This window comes from Suricata suricatta, chromosome 14, assembly GCF_006229205.1.
Source record: "Suricata suricatta isolate VVHF042 chromosome 14, meerkat_22Aug2017_6uvM2_HiC, whole genome shotgun sequence".
NCBI classification, from domain to species: domain Eukaryota; kingdom Metazoa; phylum Chordata; class Mammalia; order Carnivora; family Herpestidae; genus Suricata; species Suricata suricatta.
The window spans coordinates 39,170,778-39,189,810 of NC_043713.1; the positions used below are offsets into that span (position 1 = coordinate 39,170,778).

Below are 19,033 nucleotides of genomic sequence, written 5' to 3' on the forward strand. Positions count from 1 at the left end.
AGCCAGAAGAAGACACAGATTGGAGGCAAGATTATGAGTAGAAAATAGAGAAGTTTCTTGGGACTGTCAGAGCTTTTAAGGAGAGAAATGTATTGAGCCCTTTTCTGATATTAACTTCATTTTGTACAGAACCTTAAAATAGGCATGGGAGTTTTCAGAGGAGACTGAAAATTAATTCATGAAGCACTGCCAAAGTTCGGAAGCCAAGTACTTGTGAGCAGGGTGTGTCTGCGGCTAAGCTGACAGATAAGAAGCGTTCAGTGTACATGGCTGACAGCACAGGCTGCCTTGTCAGCCAACACCTTATCAGTGCCAACCTGCCAATTCCAGCGTTCACGTTCCTTACCAAGATAATTTTCCAGGGCTCCATCTAAGAAAAATGTTTCCTAATCCTAGCTGCTGTGGGTGTACCAAGTCACTGTCATTACGATTTATGGCAAGTGAGTCCTTTCCCACACAGGGGACATCTTTGATCTAAACGTTTTTATCCAGAATAGGTAAATTCATGAGGACGCGAGGATGACTTTTATTTTATTTTTTTATGCAGTTATCAGAAGATAATGACAAAAAATTAAATCTCTCTATCATGATCATTAGGGTAAGAATGCATTTAAACCCCCAAAGATCATGTAATATTGAATATATTCAGGGCACCTGGGTAGCCCAGTCGGTTAAGCATCCAACTTCACCTCAAGTCATGATCTCATAGTTCGTGAGCTCAAGCCCCACATCAGGCTCTGTGCTGACAGCTCAGAGCTTGGAGCCTGCTTTGGATTCTGCATCTCCCTCTCTCTCTGCCCCTCCCTCGCTTACACTCTGTCTCTCTCTCCATCTCAAAAATAAATAAACATTTAAAAAAATTTTTAAGGAAATACTTAGAAAAGGAAATTTTTAAAAACCCAGATAGCCAACTCAACACTAAAATATACATTCTTGAGGTAGTTTTATGAAAGATGCCCAAGTTTAGATGAATGTCCTAATGTAGTTACTAGAACACATGTGAAGAATCTAATCACTTAAAACATTAAAAAAGCAGGACACGTGGCTGGCACAGTCAGTAAAACCTACAACTTTGATCTCAGGGTCATGAGCTCAAGCCCCACATTGGGCATAAAGCTGACTTAAAGAAAAAACTTAGTGCCTTCTCCCTGTTTCTCCCACTCCTGTCCATGTGTGCCTCCCCCAAGCCTCCGGGAGACCCGTGTGTCCCGCGTCCATGGGTGCGGCTGCACAGGGAGCAGGGCAAAGATCTCAAGATATTCTTTCAGAAACTGCTATGGCCGTCAGCTCTGGGACAAAAGGGCTTACTGAATTTCAGAACCTGGAACCCAGGCCTCAAGTGTTAGGGAGGTCAACAGCAGTTAGAAGCAACAAGGAGAAAAGGCCTTAGGCCCGAGGCCTCATCTTTGGATTAGCAGGTCAAATACATTCCTCAGTAAAGCAAACTGCTCAGTCTGAGGAACTCCTTTGTAGTCTCAGTCAAATTTCAAGTCAGATTGTTACATTTTCCAAACAAATGATTCTGCTCCGAATCCTGCTATGGAGAGAGGTGAGGAGTGTGTCCCCACACCACCAAGCAATCATCTGATACTAGCTGGGTAGAATCAGAATTATCTGATGTAAGATTTAATAGATGGAGGCAGAGATGAGAGGAAAGAAAGAGACCAAGTTATGGAGCCAAGAAAGCCTTTATTGGGATCTGCGATTCCCGGGCGAGGTTCCGTGACTCCGGGCGTGGGGAGTCAGGGAAGTCGTGCTGGTACAGGAGGGGCGAGGTAATTTATGGGCAAAAGACTTCCAGTCCGGTCCTGGGAGGGCAGACCACCAAATAAGGGCATTTCAGGGATGTGGCAGGATGGGATAGGTTGCCTCCTCTATCAGGGTGATGGGAAGCTGAGGCTTCATGATTGGCTGTTTTCAAACTGGCTCCGACATTTCAGGTCTGCAGGTGAGGGGTGGGGGTCGTCAGTGCACGGTGTTTTTCTCCAACCCACAGCAAAATGGCCGCTCAGTCGCCATCTTAAGGTAACTCTTACATCTGATAGTAGCTGGGTAATGTCAGAATTGAGTTGAATTGTAGGATTCAATTCAATTCAACTCAATTCTGACACTATCTACCTGGAGATAGGAGCATCCATGGGGACAGACTCTATGGGCCGAGAGAGCTGCGCTGGGGTTGTGCAGAGTGACTGGGTATATACTATGGAGTTGGGGGAGGGAAAGGCAACAGGGAGGCCTCCAGAAGGACTTTGATATGCTAAAGAGGACTCCTAAGATACCAGAGGCCTAGCAATTATAAAGCTAAGCTTGTTTTCCCTCTAGTAAGGCATTAACCTTTTGATGGTTGGGAGTTGCTGGAGAAATGTTTTACTCTGTATTTGCCTCAAGTATTTGTCCATGGGCTGCAGGTTATAAAGATGTTTAATTTTACTTTCCGTTTCCTTCTTGCCTTTGCTCCTCACATCATGATGACGGGAAAGGTGATATTAGGGACTCCAGGTTTCTGGAGATTAGTCTATTGATAAGATTGCCTTTTTCTTGCAATTTACTAAGACATTTGTAATGACTGTGATCTCTATCAGTTAACCATTTCTTTCCTTTCTTTCCTTTGTTCTGGGACAGCTGGGAGTGCCTGAGGAATGTCACTGGGATCCCACCTTGAGGGGTGGGGGATTGTGCTAGCTTGTGCTTTGCCCTCAGCTTGAGTTATGGGGCCTCATCAATATGACCTATCACAAAGGACTCTTTTGAGAATTATATATATGAAACACCTTACACAGAGCCTTGAGTAAGGCCCCTCACAAAATGTTAGTTCCCTTTCTCTGACCAAGAGGAAATTTGGCTCTTCTTCTGATCCTGCTTATCTCCGAGGTCCTAAAAGTTTATGTGCTATCCATCTTCAGAAGCCTGTTTCTGCTTCCTTGGTTGGTCTGAAATGAGCATTTAAGTAACCAACAATTGATTATATGTAATACATGATATATATTAATTACATCTATATATATGTGTGTGAGAGAAATAAGGGAGATGATTCATTTTCAGAAATACCAAATAAAATCTGTGCTGTCTAGTTAGCAATAGGTTTACAACCTATTGGAAATAGGTATGAACTCCCCACCCCCACCCCCACCCCGCAATGGAGTCCCAACCCTTAGACACTTCACTTCTAGGTTCTTCTTCCCCTCTCCTTTTCGTGGGCTTATTTTCGTAGACTTTTTTTCATGCAATGAGCATCCACCAAAGAACAAAGGGAAGAGGGACTGAATGTCTTTGCATCACTTCAGGGAAAGTACATTCATTCCAGTATGGCTAGTTTTTGCCTTACATGGGCATAGGCGACATCCGGGTAAGGCTGTAAGGCTGTAATCAGCCAATACAGAACCAGGGGCAGGGCTTGCACACTAGGAGATAAATTGTCTGCTGTAACTGCCCAGGGAGTTCTTGTCCATCAGACACCCACTCTTGTAAGAAAGTTCATTAAAGCCTTGCTTCACTGTGCTCCGCCTCTCCTTGTCCCTCCTTTGATTGGGTCAATAAGCTTATTTCTAACACAGGTATGTAAGTAAAATTTGGACCTGCTGTGGCTACGCAATGTTGTTGGAGAGGAAGACCTTCCTCTGCCCTATTGACGTGAGTTGTTGGGGGTTGGGAGCAAACAGTCAAGAAAGAATCTTGAGACGTCATCGGTGCAAAAAGGGTGATTTTATTAAAGCACTGACACAGAACCCATGGACAGAAAGAGCTGCTGGGGTTGTGAGGAGTAGCTGATTACATACTTTTGTGGTAGAGCCCCTCCCTAAGGAATGTGGTGAAAACCTGAAGACAAGGGATGGCAACCTGACTATGTGCACATGCATGACTCTATAACATAGACCGCCCATTCAGGCTGTATGTTACCATATATGGGAGACAAAGGAGCAAAAATTGTATAAAAGGCAAACTCCTGGTGAGCTTGGGGCTCAGCCTTTTGGAGTCTAAGCCCACTGATCCTATGCTGGCAAAATAAAGCTGCTTCCTGGAAAGAAAAGCCTCGGCATCCCAACTCTCTATGTATGACTGGCCACTACACTGTCAAGTTGGGAGGGGGTTAGGGATAGCATAAGTCTCTAAGGAATTTGGAAGTAAGGCTTTCAGGTCCTTGAGGGGTTAACTGCTGTTACGATAAGGTCATTTACTAGGGTCTGTAAAGCCTTAATCATGATCAGTGGTGGATGTTGGGAGGATGATTGTTGACATATATCTTGGGGGATAGAGACAAAGGAAGTTTCCAAAGGATTTTCATAGGTTAAAGTAGACTTCCAGGATCCTGGAGGTCAGGCTAATGTCTATCAGGCTAAAGTCGCCTTTTGTCTCTCACAGAGTGTTAACACTGAGGCAGCCAGGCTCCTTGAGGAAGGTCACTCTGCCGGTCTCAAGTACTTGTCAGTGGGCTGTAGGTTGTAAGGAAGTTTAATCTTTTTCTTTTGCCTTTGCTCTCCCCATCATTAAGGTCCTTCTAGCTTGACTTAATCAAGTTGACATGAGACAGATTAACAGGAGAAAATCAAATGTAAAAGGTGTATGTGTGAGGATTCCACGTATGCATTAAATTCCAAAGACAATGAGGCACCAGGAAGCTCCTGTGAGCTAAGGAAAAAGGTAGGGACCTGAGGTGAGAGGAGACTTGGGAAAAACAAGATCGTTCTACTATGCAGGTGAGTTCCAAGCAAAGAGTAGCCCAGGTTAATACTTGTCTTCCTGTTGCAGGCTCTCCTTTCCAATGTAAATTTAGGGAGTTATGGGGGAAGCAGAGAGCTTTTCCTCCATCTCTTGGGTTTTTATTACTTTTAACTCAAAATAGTCTTTATGCCTACATGGCACATTTTGGGGCAGCCTGCCCTGGGCCCCTATGATGTTAATGAATGGCATTTTCCCAAATGCTTATTCCCTAGTCCTTAAGATATATTCATATACTACATGTGAGTAATAGGATTATATTTACATGTAAGAAATTGGAAGGGATGCTTCTATTTGTTCTAGAATAAAAAAATACAAACTTCTCAAAAACTACCTCCATCTCAATTTGGGAATTCCTGATTATGGAGCAGTAATAGCTCGCCCATAATTTGGTGGCATTAACCATCCAAGAACCATGCTATGGGAGACCAGTAAGGCTTGCTGCACAGGTGGGCAAGATCCTGCACAGAAAACCACATCAATGAGATCAACCTTTAAAGATGAATTTTCTTTTTTTTATGTTTATTTATTTTTGAGAGAGAGACAGAATGTAAGTGAGGGAAGAATACAGAGAGAGAGGGAGACAAAGAATCTGAAGCAGGCTCCAGGCTCTGAGCTGTCAGCACAGAGCCCGACATGGGGCTCAAACTCATGAACCACAAGATCATGACCTGAGCTGAAGTCCGACGCTCAACTGACTGAGCCACCCAGGAACCCCTAAAGATGAATTTTCATAACCAGAATTTTTATTGTAAACTGCCCCAAACATGGACTGTGAGGAAAGGCACTTATGCGACCACTTTTGCTAATTAGACCCTAATAAAGACTACTTTTAACAAATCCCCGATTTGTTATCACCCTTAACTGACATCATGTGGACAACCCTGTCTCTTGTGTTGCTAAACTGACTTCCTACTGACCAGGGAGCCAAAGGCAAGCTGAAGGGAGAGGACAAGCTAACTACCTCCTAGTGTAAGGATGCAGGTCTGAAACTGACTCCATGAGACAATAGAAGGGCACACATTGCCCAAGGCAAGAGGGACCACCCTTGTAATGCCCAATCAGGAAAGGCCAGCTAACACCTTTAACATTTCTAAAGGCAGGCCTAAAGATGGAGGCTAAGACTAGTCACGCCCTACGTGAGGGTCCTAGGCCCACTCTGTGATTGGTTAACACTGTAACTGTTGTGATTGGGTCCCACCAAAAGTAACAAATACTCTAGGCAATGTGAATGGTTAAACCTGTGGTCAATAATATTGTATAATAATTATTGGATCACTGTACCTGTGTCACAATTTCCTGTAACTCCTCCTTCCCAAGCCCATAAAGGCCCTACCCCACCTTTGTTCGGAGCTCACTCCACATGGATCCAGTATATTGGTGGAGTCTGTGAGCCCGTGCTTATATAAGCCCATAATAAAGCCCTTTGCTTTTGCATGCGTGATTCGGTCTCCCAGGTAATCTCTGGTTTTGGGGGGCGATATTAAAATCTGGGCATAACACTAGCAACCTCCCTCCCCCCAGGTGGGATATGTGTGACATTCCTCAGGCACTCCTGGCCACCCAAGAACAAAGGAAAGGAGAAATAGAGTGGTACAGGACCGGAGTCTCCATCTGTTGGCCACTGTCTTAATGATTTACAAGAAAAAGGCAATCTTCCAGTAGCCTATAGGCTTAGTTTCCTGGATCCCTAACATCGCCCTCCCCTCCATCGTGACGTGGGGAACAAACGCAAGAAGAAAATGTAGTTAAAATTAAATTTCCTTACGGCCTGCAGCCCACTGACAAATAGTTGAGACAGGCAGAGTATAACATTTCTCTAGAAATTCCCTCCTGTCTTAATGTGAATGCCTTACCAGAGGGAAAAACCACCTTAGCTTGACAACAGCTAAGCCTCTAGTAACTGATGAGTCCTCTTTAGCTTATGAAAGTCCTTCTAGAAAACTCCCTTTTGCCTTTCCCTCCCCCAACTCCATAGTCTATGACCAGTCACTCCTCACAACCCCAGTGCAGCTCTTCCTGCCCACGGGTCCTGTCCTCGTGCTTTAATCAAATCACCTTTTTGCATCAGACATTTCAAGAATCCTTTCTTGGCCATCGGCTTCGGACCCCCCCCCCCAACTCCAAAACCACATCACTACAACTTCTTTTTCGTCCCGGTTTGTCTGAGACAGGGAGAGCTGCTCCCCACAGCCATTTCTGACAGCTCTCTTCACCTTCAGAGCTGTCCCTGTTTAGATAATAAACGTCCTCACACTTTTACCACCACCCACTCTTCGTAGCCACCGTTGTCGAGTGCCCACCATGCACCATACAACTTACTCTATTATCTTCTTAAAAAACATAAAAACCCCCCATATGTAGTGATTGTCCCCACTCGATGACTGAGGAAACAGGCTCAGAAATAAATATCAGGAAACTTTCCTAAAATTACATAACTAGTATTTACGGAGCCGGGATTCAAACTCAGGTCTACCTGATGCAAACCCTCCCTGTTTTAAACACCTTCAGCCTTTGTGGAAGGCAAGCAGCCAAAAAAATCATCTAAAATGTCACTACCTGGGTAAAGTCCGCCAACCATGACCTGCATGTTACTAGTGCAACTATTCGCAAAGGGTGGCCCGTAGACCCCCAACGGCATCCCAAATCTTTTCACGGGGTCATGGAGATAAAACATATTGTCATATTATTTGCCTCTTCTATGTTGACATTTGAACTTCTGGTGCAAAAGGATTTGTGAGTCTATGATGAGACTCTACCTTATACTCACTAAGTGTAACTTTAAAATTTTTAAAAACGAAAAATAGGGGAACATGGCTGGCTTAGTAGAGTATGCAACTTGATCTCAGAATCATAAGTTTGAGCCCCACGTTAGGTGTAGACATTACTTTTATTTATTTATTTAATATAATTTGTTGTCAAGTTAGCTAACATACAGTGTGTACAATGTGCTTTTGGTTTGGGGGTTAGATTCCCGTGATTCATTGCTTACATACAACACCCAGTGCTCATCCCAACAAGTGCCCTCCTCAATGCCCATCACCCATTTTCTCCTCTCCCCACCCCCATCAACCCTCAGTTTGTTCTTTGTATTTAAGAGTCTCTTATGGGTTTTTTTATTTTTAAACAATAAAATGGGAAATAACAAGTCTGGTGAGGGTGTGAAGAAATCGGACCCCTTATACATTGTTGGTGGGAAGGTGAAATGCTGCAGCTGCTATGGAAAACAGTATGACAGCTCCTCAAAAAGTTAAACCTAGAATTGCCATATGCCTCACCAGTGCAACTCCTCGATATATCCCCAGAAGAGCTGACAAGAGACGTTCAACCAAAAATCTGTACACAAACATTAGTGGCAGCATTATTCACAGTAGCTGAAAGGTGTAATCAAGCCAAATGTCCATCGACTGATGCATAGATAAAAAGTGTGGTGTATTTATACAATAGAACATTATTTGGCTATCAAAAGGATAGGGGCGCCTGGCTGTCTCCGTTGGTTAAGTGTCTGACCCTGGCTTATGTCATGATCTCACAGTTTGTGAGTTTGAGCCCCACGTCGGGCTCTGCACTGACAGCTCAGAGTCTGGAGCCTGCTTCAGATTCTGTGTCTCCTTCTCTCTCTGCCCCCCTCCAGCTTGTGCTCTCTCTCTCTCACTCTCTCTAAAAAAAAAATAAATAAACTTTAAAAAAAAAAAAAAGAATGATATACTGATACATGCTAAATAACATGGATGAACCGTGAAAAATCTTTTTAAGTGAAAGAAGCCAGACACAAAATGTCACATATTATATGATTCCATTTATATAAAATGTCCAGACTAGGCAAATCTATAAAGACAAAAAGCAGATTCGTGGTCATCAGGGGCTAAGTGGAAAGAGGAAGAATAATTGCTTACTGCATGTAGGATTTTCTTTGGAGGTAATGAGAATGTTCTAGAACTAAAGAGTGGTAGTGATTATAGAACATTGGGAAAGTACTAACTGCTACTTTTAAATGGCTAAGTGGTGAATTTTATAGTCTTTTAAATTTTTACTTAATTTATTTATTTTTAAAGTAAATTTTATTCCGACCTGGGCTGGAACTGACAACCTTGAGATCAGTAGTTACAATTCCTACCAGGTGAGCCACCAGGTGCCCCATCAATTTTATAGTTTAAACATTTTTACCACAATAAAAAAATGGGGGCAAAAAGTAATCATATAAACCAGCAGGTGTCTTAGCACAAATCAAGGCAGGGACACCGAATTGTCACTGTCATTTTTACAGTTGCACACTCACAGTAAATACATAAATGATTTTAAAGCCACTTTTACTCAAGAAATGTCCTTAATGAAGCAGTAAGCATTACTAACTTTACGAAATCTTATGCACTGAGTATATACCTTATATATGAAAAAGGTATATTTCTGTATAGCTATCTATAAATATACATGTTAATATATAAATAAGTATATATTACATATGACATAAAAATTATATGCTTATGTTACATATATAATATACACATATATTTTATATACTTCTATGTAAATTATAGTATAAAAAATTATAATACCTAGAGTAACCACTGTAAAAGCTGCACAGAGATACACTCGAAAACCTTATAGGTAAATGGATAGAGCAATTCATGTTCAGTGTCATTAGTCATTAGGAAACTGCAAATTAAAACCACAGTGAAAACCACTGCACGCTTATCAGAGTGGCTAAAATAAAAAATAGTGACAAGTGAAATAAATCACTCTGAAAAGGCTGCATCCTGTACGACTTCAGCTATGTGACATTCTGGAAAAGGCAAAGCTACAGACACAGTAAAAAGATTAGTGGTTGGAAGGGGTTAAGTGGAGGGAGGGATGAGTGGGCAGACCACAGGGGGATTTTTCAGGTGGTAAAACTACTCTGCAGGACATTATGATGAATGGAAACATGTCATTTGTACATCTGTCCAAACTCACAGAATACAACACCAACAGTGACACCGAATGTGAAGTATGGACTTTGGTCCATACTTTGGTCAATGGAGGTTCCCCGATCGCAATAAACTTACCACCACAGTGATGCCTGTGGGAGACGCTGGGGGGGGGCGGGGGGGCAGGTATATGGGAATTCTGTAAGTTTTGCTCAGTTTTGCTCTGAATCTAAAAGTACTTTAGGGGGCGCCTCGGTGGCTCAGTCGTTAAGCGTCCAGCTTTGGCTCGGGTCATGATCTCACAGTTCCTGGGTTCGAGCCCCTCATCAGGCTTTGTGCTGACAGCTAGCTCAGAGCCTGGAGCCTGCTTCCGATTCTGTATCTCCCTCTCTCTCTGACCCTCCCCTGCTCGAGCTGTCTCTCTCTGTCTCTCAAAAATAAATAAAAAACATTAAAAAATTTAAAAGTACTTTAAAAGAATAATCTACGTAAAAAAAAAAAAAAAAAAAAAAGATAGTGACAACACCAAAAGCTCATGAAGATGCAGAGGCCCTGGATTCCTCTACGCTGCTGGTGGAAATGGAAAATGGCACAGCCGCTCTGCAAATCACAGTGGCAGTGTCTTAAACAACTAAACATGCAGCTACCACAATACCCAGCAATTGCTCTCCTGGGCATGTATCCCACAGAAATGAAGACTTATGTCTATAAAACCAGCACAGGGAGCCTGCGTGGCTCAGTGGGTGAAGCATTTTACTTTTGTTGTTGTTGTTTATTTATTTTGAGAGAGAGAGAGTGCAAGCAGTGGAGAGAGAGAAGAAGACAGAGGATCTGAAGCAGGCTCTGTGCTGACAGCAGTGAGCCCGATGAGGGGCTCAAACTCATGAACCAAGAGACCCCGACTGAACCACCCAGGCACCACAGTGTCTAACTCCTGATTTCAGCTCAAGTCATGATCTTGTGGTTTGTGAAATTGAGCCCCACGTGGGGCTCTGTGCTAACAGTGCAGCCTCTCCACACCCCCCAACAAAATAAATAAATAGATATTAATAAAAGGACAACAACAGCAACCCTGTCCATGAGTGTTTATAGCAATTTTATTTGTAATATGCCCAAACTGGCAGCAACCCAAATGTCCTTCAACAAGTAAATGGTTAAACTGTGCTGAATCCACACCATGAACACTACTTGGTGATAAAAAGGGACAAACTCTTGAACATATATCCCTGATAAAGCAACAGAGAATTAAGCTGAGCTAAAAAAAAAAAAAAATATATATATATATATATATATATATATATATATATATACACACACACATATATATATATAAGCTAATGCCCAAAGGTTCTATACTGGTTGATTCTGTTATTATAAAATTTTTTAAATGACAAAATTACAGAAATGTGGTCACCGGCAGTTAAACAGAAGGTAGGAACAATCAGGAAATGGAGTGGCTATTTGAAGGCAACTTGAAGGAGTCCTGTGGTAAGGAAGATGTTCTGTATTTTGACTGCATCAATGTCAATATCCTGGTAAGTATCGCAATATCTTCCCATTGAGGGAAACTGAGAGGTGGATACAGGGATCTCTCTATTGTTATCTTTTTTAACAACTGCATGTGAATCTACAATTATCTCAAAATAAAACCTGAATTAAAACAATGGACTGAAGTGCCCTGTCATTACAAGGAAGACAGTATTTGTTGCCACTGATAAGATTTAAGCTTTTGAGCAAAAATCTGAATTTTGGAAAATTTGATTTTGCCACCATGAGTGTCAACTTCCCAAGGATTAAATAAGATCAGTAGTGATATTAACTAATGTTATATTTTGATCCTGTATAATGAAATGTGCCAAAGGTTGTAGGCACTGCATAACTCAGTGAACCAGTAAGGTGTTCTCTAAATTATCAAAACACAGTAGTACAAAGTCATGCATGGATGAAAGATCCCTTTAATATATAAGACAGACTGATGGATAATTCTGAACCGAGCACAAAAGTTCATTCCTACCATTTCAGGTTCCAGTTGCAACTAACCCTTAAGAAATTACCATTTATCAAGTTTTAATAAAGTATTAAAAAAGAATATTCACAATTACCTGAAAAGATATTTAAATACACCTCCCTTTTCCAACTACATATCTGTGTGAGGTTAGATTTACTTTCCAACCTTCAATGAAAACAATATATCACAATAGACTGAATGCAGACACATATGTGAGAATTCAGCTGTTTTCTATTAATTCAGACATTACAGATTTGCAAAAAGGTATAAAACACTATCGCTTCCTTTGCTAAATTTTCTTGTTTTGAAAAATAAAGTTATTTTTCATGAAATATTATATGCTAACATGTAAACATTGGGCTTATTACTTCTTAATGATTAACAAATACCTAGCTTTAAGTTTTCCTATATGAATTTCTAATAGAGTAAGTTCTAATAAATGTGATGCTCACAAGCAGAAGCTCTTTGGGGCTCTCAATAACTTTTAAGAATGTAAAGGCTCCTGGGGCACCTGGATGGCTCAGTCAGTTAAGCACCCAACTCTTGATTTTGGCTCAGGTCATGATCTCACGCTTGATGACTTGGAGCCCCCACGTCTGGCTCTGCATCGCAGCACTGAGCCTGCTTGGATTCTCTCTCTCCCTCTCTCTCCGCCTTCCCTGCCCCCACCAAAATAAATAAATAAACATTTAAAAAACAAGAAGAGGGTTCCAGGGTGGCTCAGTCAGTTAAGCATCCAACTCTTGATTTTGGCTCAGGTCATGATCTTGTGGTTTGTGAGTTCGAGCCCCTAGTTGGCCTCTGTGCTGACAGCTCAGAGCCTAGAGCTTGCTTTGGATTCTGTGTCTCCCTCTCTCTCTCTGCCCTGTCCCCACTCTGTCTCTTTCTCTCTCAAAAATAAGTAATAAAATATTTTTAAAAATTTTTTAGAAAGAGGAAGAAGAATGTACAAGCTCTTGAGATCTAGAACTTGGAGAACCACTGTTCTGGGAGCTAAAAGTTTTCTTGTTGATCACAGTTGCATGTTCAAACAAATTCTAAACCCAGCTCATGTACTGAAGGGTTTATGAAAGAAAACAAGAGAGGGGTGAGCTTTGGCAAGAGGGGCATGTGTTCCTGGAGAGAAAGGGAGCTGCCCTACTGCCCCTATATGGGGACAGGAGGACCCAGAAATACTGAAATTGCATGTAGAAGATCATTCCCGCTGGGTGTTTCCGGTGGGTTCCTAGGCAATCACTTGTGAGGCCACTACTCTTGGTCCCCCGAGGGAAGGATCAGGAATTTGGAAAGTTTTCTCTGGTTGGTACACTCCTTTTGGTGGACAATATTATACTTCCAGAGGAGCCTGAATTACCTCCCCTCTTGTAAAAACAAAACCACAAACGTTTCCCCAGTTAGGCTTTTAACAAAATAATGATTTATAGTAGATCCAGCTATTTACAGAGAAGATCCATTTATAGAAGAACAAGGCAGTTGTAATATGTTTTAGGTGAAATCAATGATGAAGAATCCTTTGTAATTTCATTTGCTAGCCGTATTGTTGAGTTAATCTTCAAAATGCATGCTGCTATAAAGGGAAAGAACAATTGACGATTTAATTTTTAAATTTAAAGACTGCCATTTAAATGAATCACGAGGCTAATTTTTAAATGAGGTGCATCAACAGGCTCCTGGCATCCCTCCCCGCTGGTGGGCTGCCCCAGCCCAGTCTCCAGGCAGCGACACCGGCCTGGCAGGCTCATGTGATTCGGATGCTCATGTAATTCACAGCACAGCCTCAGAAAGAAGGGCATTCTGTTTGAAGACCTAAACTAGATCTGGAGGTTCTGTTTTCAGTGAATTAGCTGTAGAAATGCCTAGATGGAGATGAACACAGGTTGACTTCTTGCTCTTGGGAATATGGTCGTTAGGTGTATGTGTGCGTGTTGAGTATGTGTGTTTACTTAATGGCCTTACCATGTCCCCAATACTCGGATATTTCTCCCCTTTTCTTGACTTAACTTCCTTCTTTCTCTCTCTTCTTTTTATCATTTTCTTTAACTCTTTCCAATTTTTGCTTCATAAATCAACCCTTATGAGAGCACTTATAATTTTGTCTCCAGAAGAATAACCTGGCAGTCCTATCCACCAGCTAGTGTGTCCTGTCTTCTCTAATCATGACTCCAACCTTCGAATGCATCTCTACCGGCCCAGAGCACCACATCTGCAGGGGCAGCGTCCATCACGATGGCCTACTTGGTCATTGGCTGATCTGTCTCTTTTATTTTGAGTCATAAAGTCAGCTGGAAATACATCTTTAAAAAGCAAGCAAGCACAATGAAACTCCTGTATACATTTTAAGTACTTTTCTATTAAGCTTGTGAAACAATCAGGCCATTGCTTTATGATGAGCTGTAAACACTTCCTGATGTTGAGGAAATGTGACAGCCATGTATGAGAATAAAACTATTTGCTTTCTGCTCATTATCACTGTCCATCTTTCGACTAACTTTGCAAACAAATTTAGTGTCTCAATATCAATTTGGCCACTTCAAAAAGTCATAATCTTAAAGAAGTATATCTTGAATAACCATTTTTCTTAAAAATATATATACTCTTGGGGCTCCTGGGTGGCTCAGCTGGTTAAGCGTCCAGCTTCAGCTCAGGTCATGATCTCACGGTTTGTGGGTTGGAGCCCCGTATCAGGTTCTGCGCTGACAGCTCAGAGCCTGGAGCCTGCTTCAGATTCTGTGTCTCCCTCTCTCTCTGACTGTCCCCTGCTCGCACTGTCTCTCTCTGCCTCTCAAAAATAAATAAAAAACATAAATATATATATACATATATATATAATATATATACTCTTGATTTAGCCAGTTGCAGAATCTCTACTTTCAGAGATATCCTGATTGGGCCTGGTTTTTCTTTAGCTTTGCTAATAATCTTCAGAGACTCTATTCCGAATGAAATAGAGCTGGAAGAATTTTACAGCTTCACTTTTAAACGATGTTCAGATGTTATGCCATTTTCCTTGTATTCTTGTGTGTGTGAGAATATGAACCTGGATATGAAAACCCTGTGTGCTCTGCTGGTGCATGTGTGGGTACTGGGGCTCAGTTCTGCCCTTCAAAATGAGGGCCTCATGCAGGACATGCCCTTGCCACGAAGGGCTCTGCCTTGCCCAATCTTCCACTCCCAGGGGGCAACCCCCATCCAATGGCTGTTGGAGTGGGGGAGCACAGCGGCCTGGTCCCATTGCCTGAGTTCAGGATACTCGCCCACCTCCAGGGCTCCTGGTAGCAGGGCTGGGGCCTCTACTACAAGGGCACCACAGTGGAGTCTCACCCTCTGCCCTGTCCCGCTTCCCTCACTTCGTTACTCCCTTTCTCTGTGCTGCCAGGAGCACCCACTGTGGGGAGTCCAATCTGAGACTTTCAAGAGTCTATTGCCGTTTTAGAGACCTTCTGAGGCCAGACTTTAAACCTTCTCCTGGAAAATCTGGACTCAGGGTTAGTTATTGCCCTTGAAGCCAGCATGAATTGGAACCTTTTTTTTAATGGAAAAGCCTCAAACATGCCGGCACTCCCTTCCAACAAACCTGAGCTCAGTCACCCCTAAAAAACCCTTCGGACAAAAGAACTTATCACCTGTCCCCTTTACCAGGAAGGTTGGAACTTTTGGCAAAATCAATTTTGCCTTTCAAGAAGGGTCAGACCCAGAGCCCAGAAAAAAAGATACAACTGCACACACAGAGTTTTAGATACAAGTCCAGGAGGATAAAAACTCCTCCCCTAAGGATACTTGTGGGGAAGAGCACTGGGTGTTATATGGAAACCAACTTGACAATAAACTATAAAAAAAAAGAAAGAAACTCCTCCCCCAAAGCCTTCATGAACTCCAGTTCAAGAACCATCTAGCGAAGGTAACAGGAATACATAGTTTCAAAGCTGTTATCCAACATAAAGAATAAAGAGATTTTTTTTAAGTATATAAGAAAGTCCTAATCCTTCTTCATATGATTTCCATCAGTAGATTTTGAATAAACAAATATCAGATTCAACTTACATTTTCCAGAGTCATGTCTGCCGTATTTGAACTTGTCCTATTACGATATCTCTTCCTGGTACAATAGACACTGACGAGGGTGACTATCAGCATCAGGGCAAACACGGCAACGGTAGAAGATACAGCGATGACAATGGTGTCGTGGGTGGAGCCTCTCCTCTCACACCTTTCGCCCATGAACCACCAATTTTCCCCTGCCATACACCTGCATGTCGGAACGTGACCCAGAGTTACAAGATGATATTGCAGTCTGAAAATCTTCACTGTTAAAGGTGCGGGTCAACATTCGGGTCATTGACATGTGGAAGTCAACTGGAGGGGAATGGACAGACTAGGCTCAGGGGCCAGGCAAGGCCAGGGGTGAACACATGGAATTACTGCTCATCTGGTTCTCAAAATAGTGGTTCTGAGGTGGGAAAGGAAGGTGGTGTAGGTAATGGAGAAAATTTAGTTCTCAGTGTCTCAGTCCCAGACCCCCCACCCCCTACACCTTAGCCAAACCCATCCCAGAACTTTGCAGAACTATCTCCATCTGGAAAATAAGGACAGTCAGCCTTTACCACACCAGACTACTGTGAGGACTTAATAAGGTATATAACTCATGAGGACTTTTCCAGGCAATTAGTATAGAATGTACTATTTCTTCATACATAGTTTTATTGTTCTTGTGGCTATCCAAAATCTCAAATGGAGACCAACAATAAATAACCCATGGATGGCTTTGAGATGAGAATCAACTGATTTCTGCCCCAGGAAATATCGGTATTTAATCCTACGTTGTGGAAATGATAACATTTCTAACAAGAGAATGGGGTGGGGGGGGTCTTGCCCCTTACCTGCACTCGGCCTTGCCATCCTGGACAATGCAGATGCCGTCATTCTCACATTTGAAGTTTGTGCAAAGGTCATTGATGTTAGAGGTTGGGATTGGAGGAATTTGCGTAGAATTTAAGTGTGATATGTCTAAGGAGGGCAGAGGGAGAGCATGGATGGAAATCAGTTTGACTTTAACAAGTATTTGATCTTTAAGTTTCGAAATAGATGCTTATTTCTCCCAGCCAGTGAAATAATGAGTAATTCTAAATCTAGATGCAGATGGGAACTGGACCAGCCTTTGGGGACATCAATTGAACCACGTGCTTGCCTGGGCCTGGGCTGGCCTGAGCTAGAAAGGGCCTAAGTCCTTATAACCCACCCTTAAGAGACAGACATGAAGACCAAAGCACAGAAATGCAAAGCGACTGATGGGCTTGCCCAAGGTCACAGGATTCTTGCTCAGGGGGAGCAGGCTGGTGGATATATGACACAAGCTACCAGGTCCCCCTGGTCCTCGTCGTGTTTTCTGTTGCTTCTCATCCAAACAGCATTGAACCAAATTGATGAATATGTGACCTTTTTCCCTCAACAGAGTTATTCCTTTTTTTCATTTTTAAAGATTTTATTTTTTTAATGTCAATTTATTTTTGAGAAAGAGAGTGTGAATAGGAGAGGGGCAGAAAGAGAGGGGATCTGAAGCGGGCTCTGTGCTGATAGCAACAAGCCCAATGCAGGGCTCAAACTCATGAACCATGAGATCATGACCTGAGCCAAAGTTGGAAGCTCAACTGACTGAGTCACCCCTTAAAGATTTTATTTATTTTTTATACCTTTTTAAATGTTTACTTATGTTTGAGAGAGAGAGAGGGAGAGAGAGAGAGAGAGAGAGCGAGCATAAGTGGGGAAGGAGCAGAGAGAGGGAGACGCAGAATCTGAAGCAGGCTCCAGGCTCCAAGCTGTCAGCACAGAGGCCAATGCAGGGCTCGAACCCACAAACAGTGAGATCATGACCTGAGCCAATGTTGGACGCTCAACTGACTGAGCCACTTGGGCACCCCAAAGATTTTATTTTTATGTAATATTTATACCCAACATGGGGATTGAACTTACAACTCCAAGATCAAGAGTTGTATGTTCTACCGACTGAGCTAGCTAGGCACCCTGAGACAAAGTGATTCTTAAATAATTTTTTCCAAGAAGTATCATCTAGATTTACTCTAATTGACACTGACATAAAAATTTCATGGGTTTTGGGGCACCTGGATGGTTCAGTCAGTTAAACATCTGACTGGTTTTTGTAGTGTTTATTGATAGAAGAGAGAGAGACAGAGACAGAGACAGAGAGCAAGCAAGCACTCGTGTGGGCAAGGGAGGAGCAGAGAGAGGGAGAGAGAGAGAATCCCAAGAGTCTCCACATTCTCACGTACTGTGAGATCACGATCTGAGCCAAAATCAAAAGTCAGATGCTCAACTGATAGGACCAACCACCAGGTGCCTCTACCATCCAACTCTTGATATCAGCCACATCGGGCTTCATGCTGAGTGTGGAGCCTGCTTGGAATTCTCTCTTTCCCTCTCTCTCTGACCCTCTTCCTGCTCATGCTCTCTCTCACTTTCTCTCAAAAAAAAAGATAAGCTAAAAAAATAATTCATGGATTTTAACTTCACCACCTTTCATCTCAAAGAAGATTCTGGTTTACAGAGATGCAAGAGTAAATGAGTTAAAATTTTGCTTCATGAAACATGGAAACCACCAGTATGCCTGAAAAATGTATTTATTAGCTGCCATAGGTAAGAAATTTAAAAGACAATAGATTAATGCTATTACTGACAAAATATAAATGTGTGTGCTTATATATGATACATTTAATATTTGTGTGCTCATAATATGCATATATCTATGGATATATATTTAAAAGACACAATAGAGACAGTTCCTTTCCAGTTTCATTTCATGTGCTTGGTGATATTTCTTTTTGGAATCCTAGGGTTTACTTCTCGGGTATAGTAGCTCTCCTTTAACTTGTTTCTAAAGATTTCTGGCCTAACTTTTCCATTGATCCATGTAGAAGTAATTAAATATTTTATCCTGGAATGGTCACTGTTTTTATTTAAGTGGCCTTTCTATCATTAATGATTATTATACCAGTGAGAAAAAAATCCCACACACGCCCATTTCCTCCTATACATGAAAACGGAACCCAGAAGAATACAGTCAATAATCAATGGCCATGACAACAACAACAACAAAAATAGCTTACATAAAACTATTTTTACTGGCATACCTTCCACTGTCAGTAGGATATAAACATCATCTCCTTTTATAAAATCTCTGCTTTTCAGCCTCTCGTAGGTTATAAAGGCAGTGGTTCCAAGGCCCATACCTCTTCTAAACTCAGTTCCATTAGGGAAAAGAGCCACTAATCCAACTTTGGATGGCCTGTCCCAAAAATAGTTTCCATTATCTGAAAAAGCAATTTATATTAATGGATTGTGTTTAGCATCATCATAGATTTTGGTGGTAGGAAAGAACGGGCGATGTGAA

At 42.0% G+C, this 19,033-nt stretch overlaps 1 protein-coding gene and 1 long non-coding RNA gene across 3 annotated transcripts in view; one reads left to right on the top strand and one right to left on the bottom strand.

The window, feature by feature from the left end:
- Nucleotides 1–19,033, top strand: part of LOC115277991 — a 31,276-nt gene that overhangs the window by 10,848 nt on the left and 1,395 nt on the right. The window contains exon 3 of one of the 2 annotated variants that reach the window (XR_003902628.1): nt 11,026–11,158. The exons of the other annotated variant lie outside the window; for it this stretch is intronic. This is a non-coding gene — a long non-coding RNA (uncharacterized LOC115277991). The remainder of the gene's footprint in view (nt 1–11,025; nt 11,159–19,033) is intronic. 2 annotated transcript variants of the gene reach the window in all.
- MEP1B (meprin A subunit beta) overlaps nt 13,068–19,033 on the bottom strand; it is a 28,032-nt gene continuing 22,066 nt past the window's right edge. Inside the window, exons 12-15 of the mRNA XM_029922410.1 lie at nt 18,774–18,953; nt 16,509–16,635; nt 15,673–15,877; nt 13,068–13,198 (exon numbers count right to left, since the gene is read on the bottom strand). Of these exons, the coding sequence (XP_029778270.1) occupies nt 13,184–13,198; nt 15,673–15,877; nt 16,509–16,635; nt 18,774–18,953 (527 nt within the window). The 3' untranslated portion in view covers nt 13,068–13,183. The remainder of the gene's footprint in view (nt 13,199–15,672; nt 15,878–16,508; nt 16,636–18,773; nt 18,954–19,033) is intronic.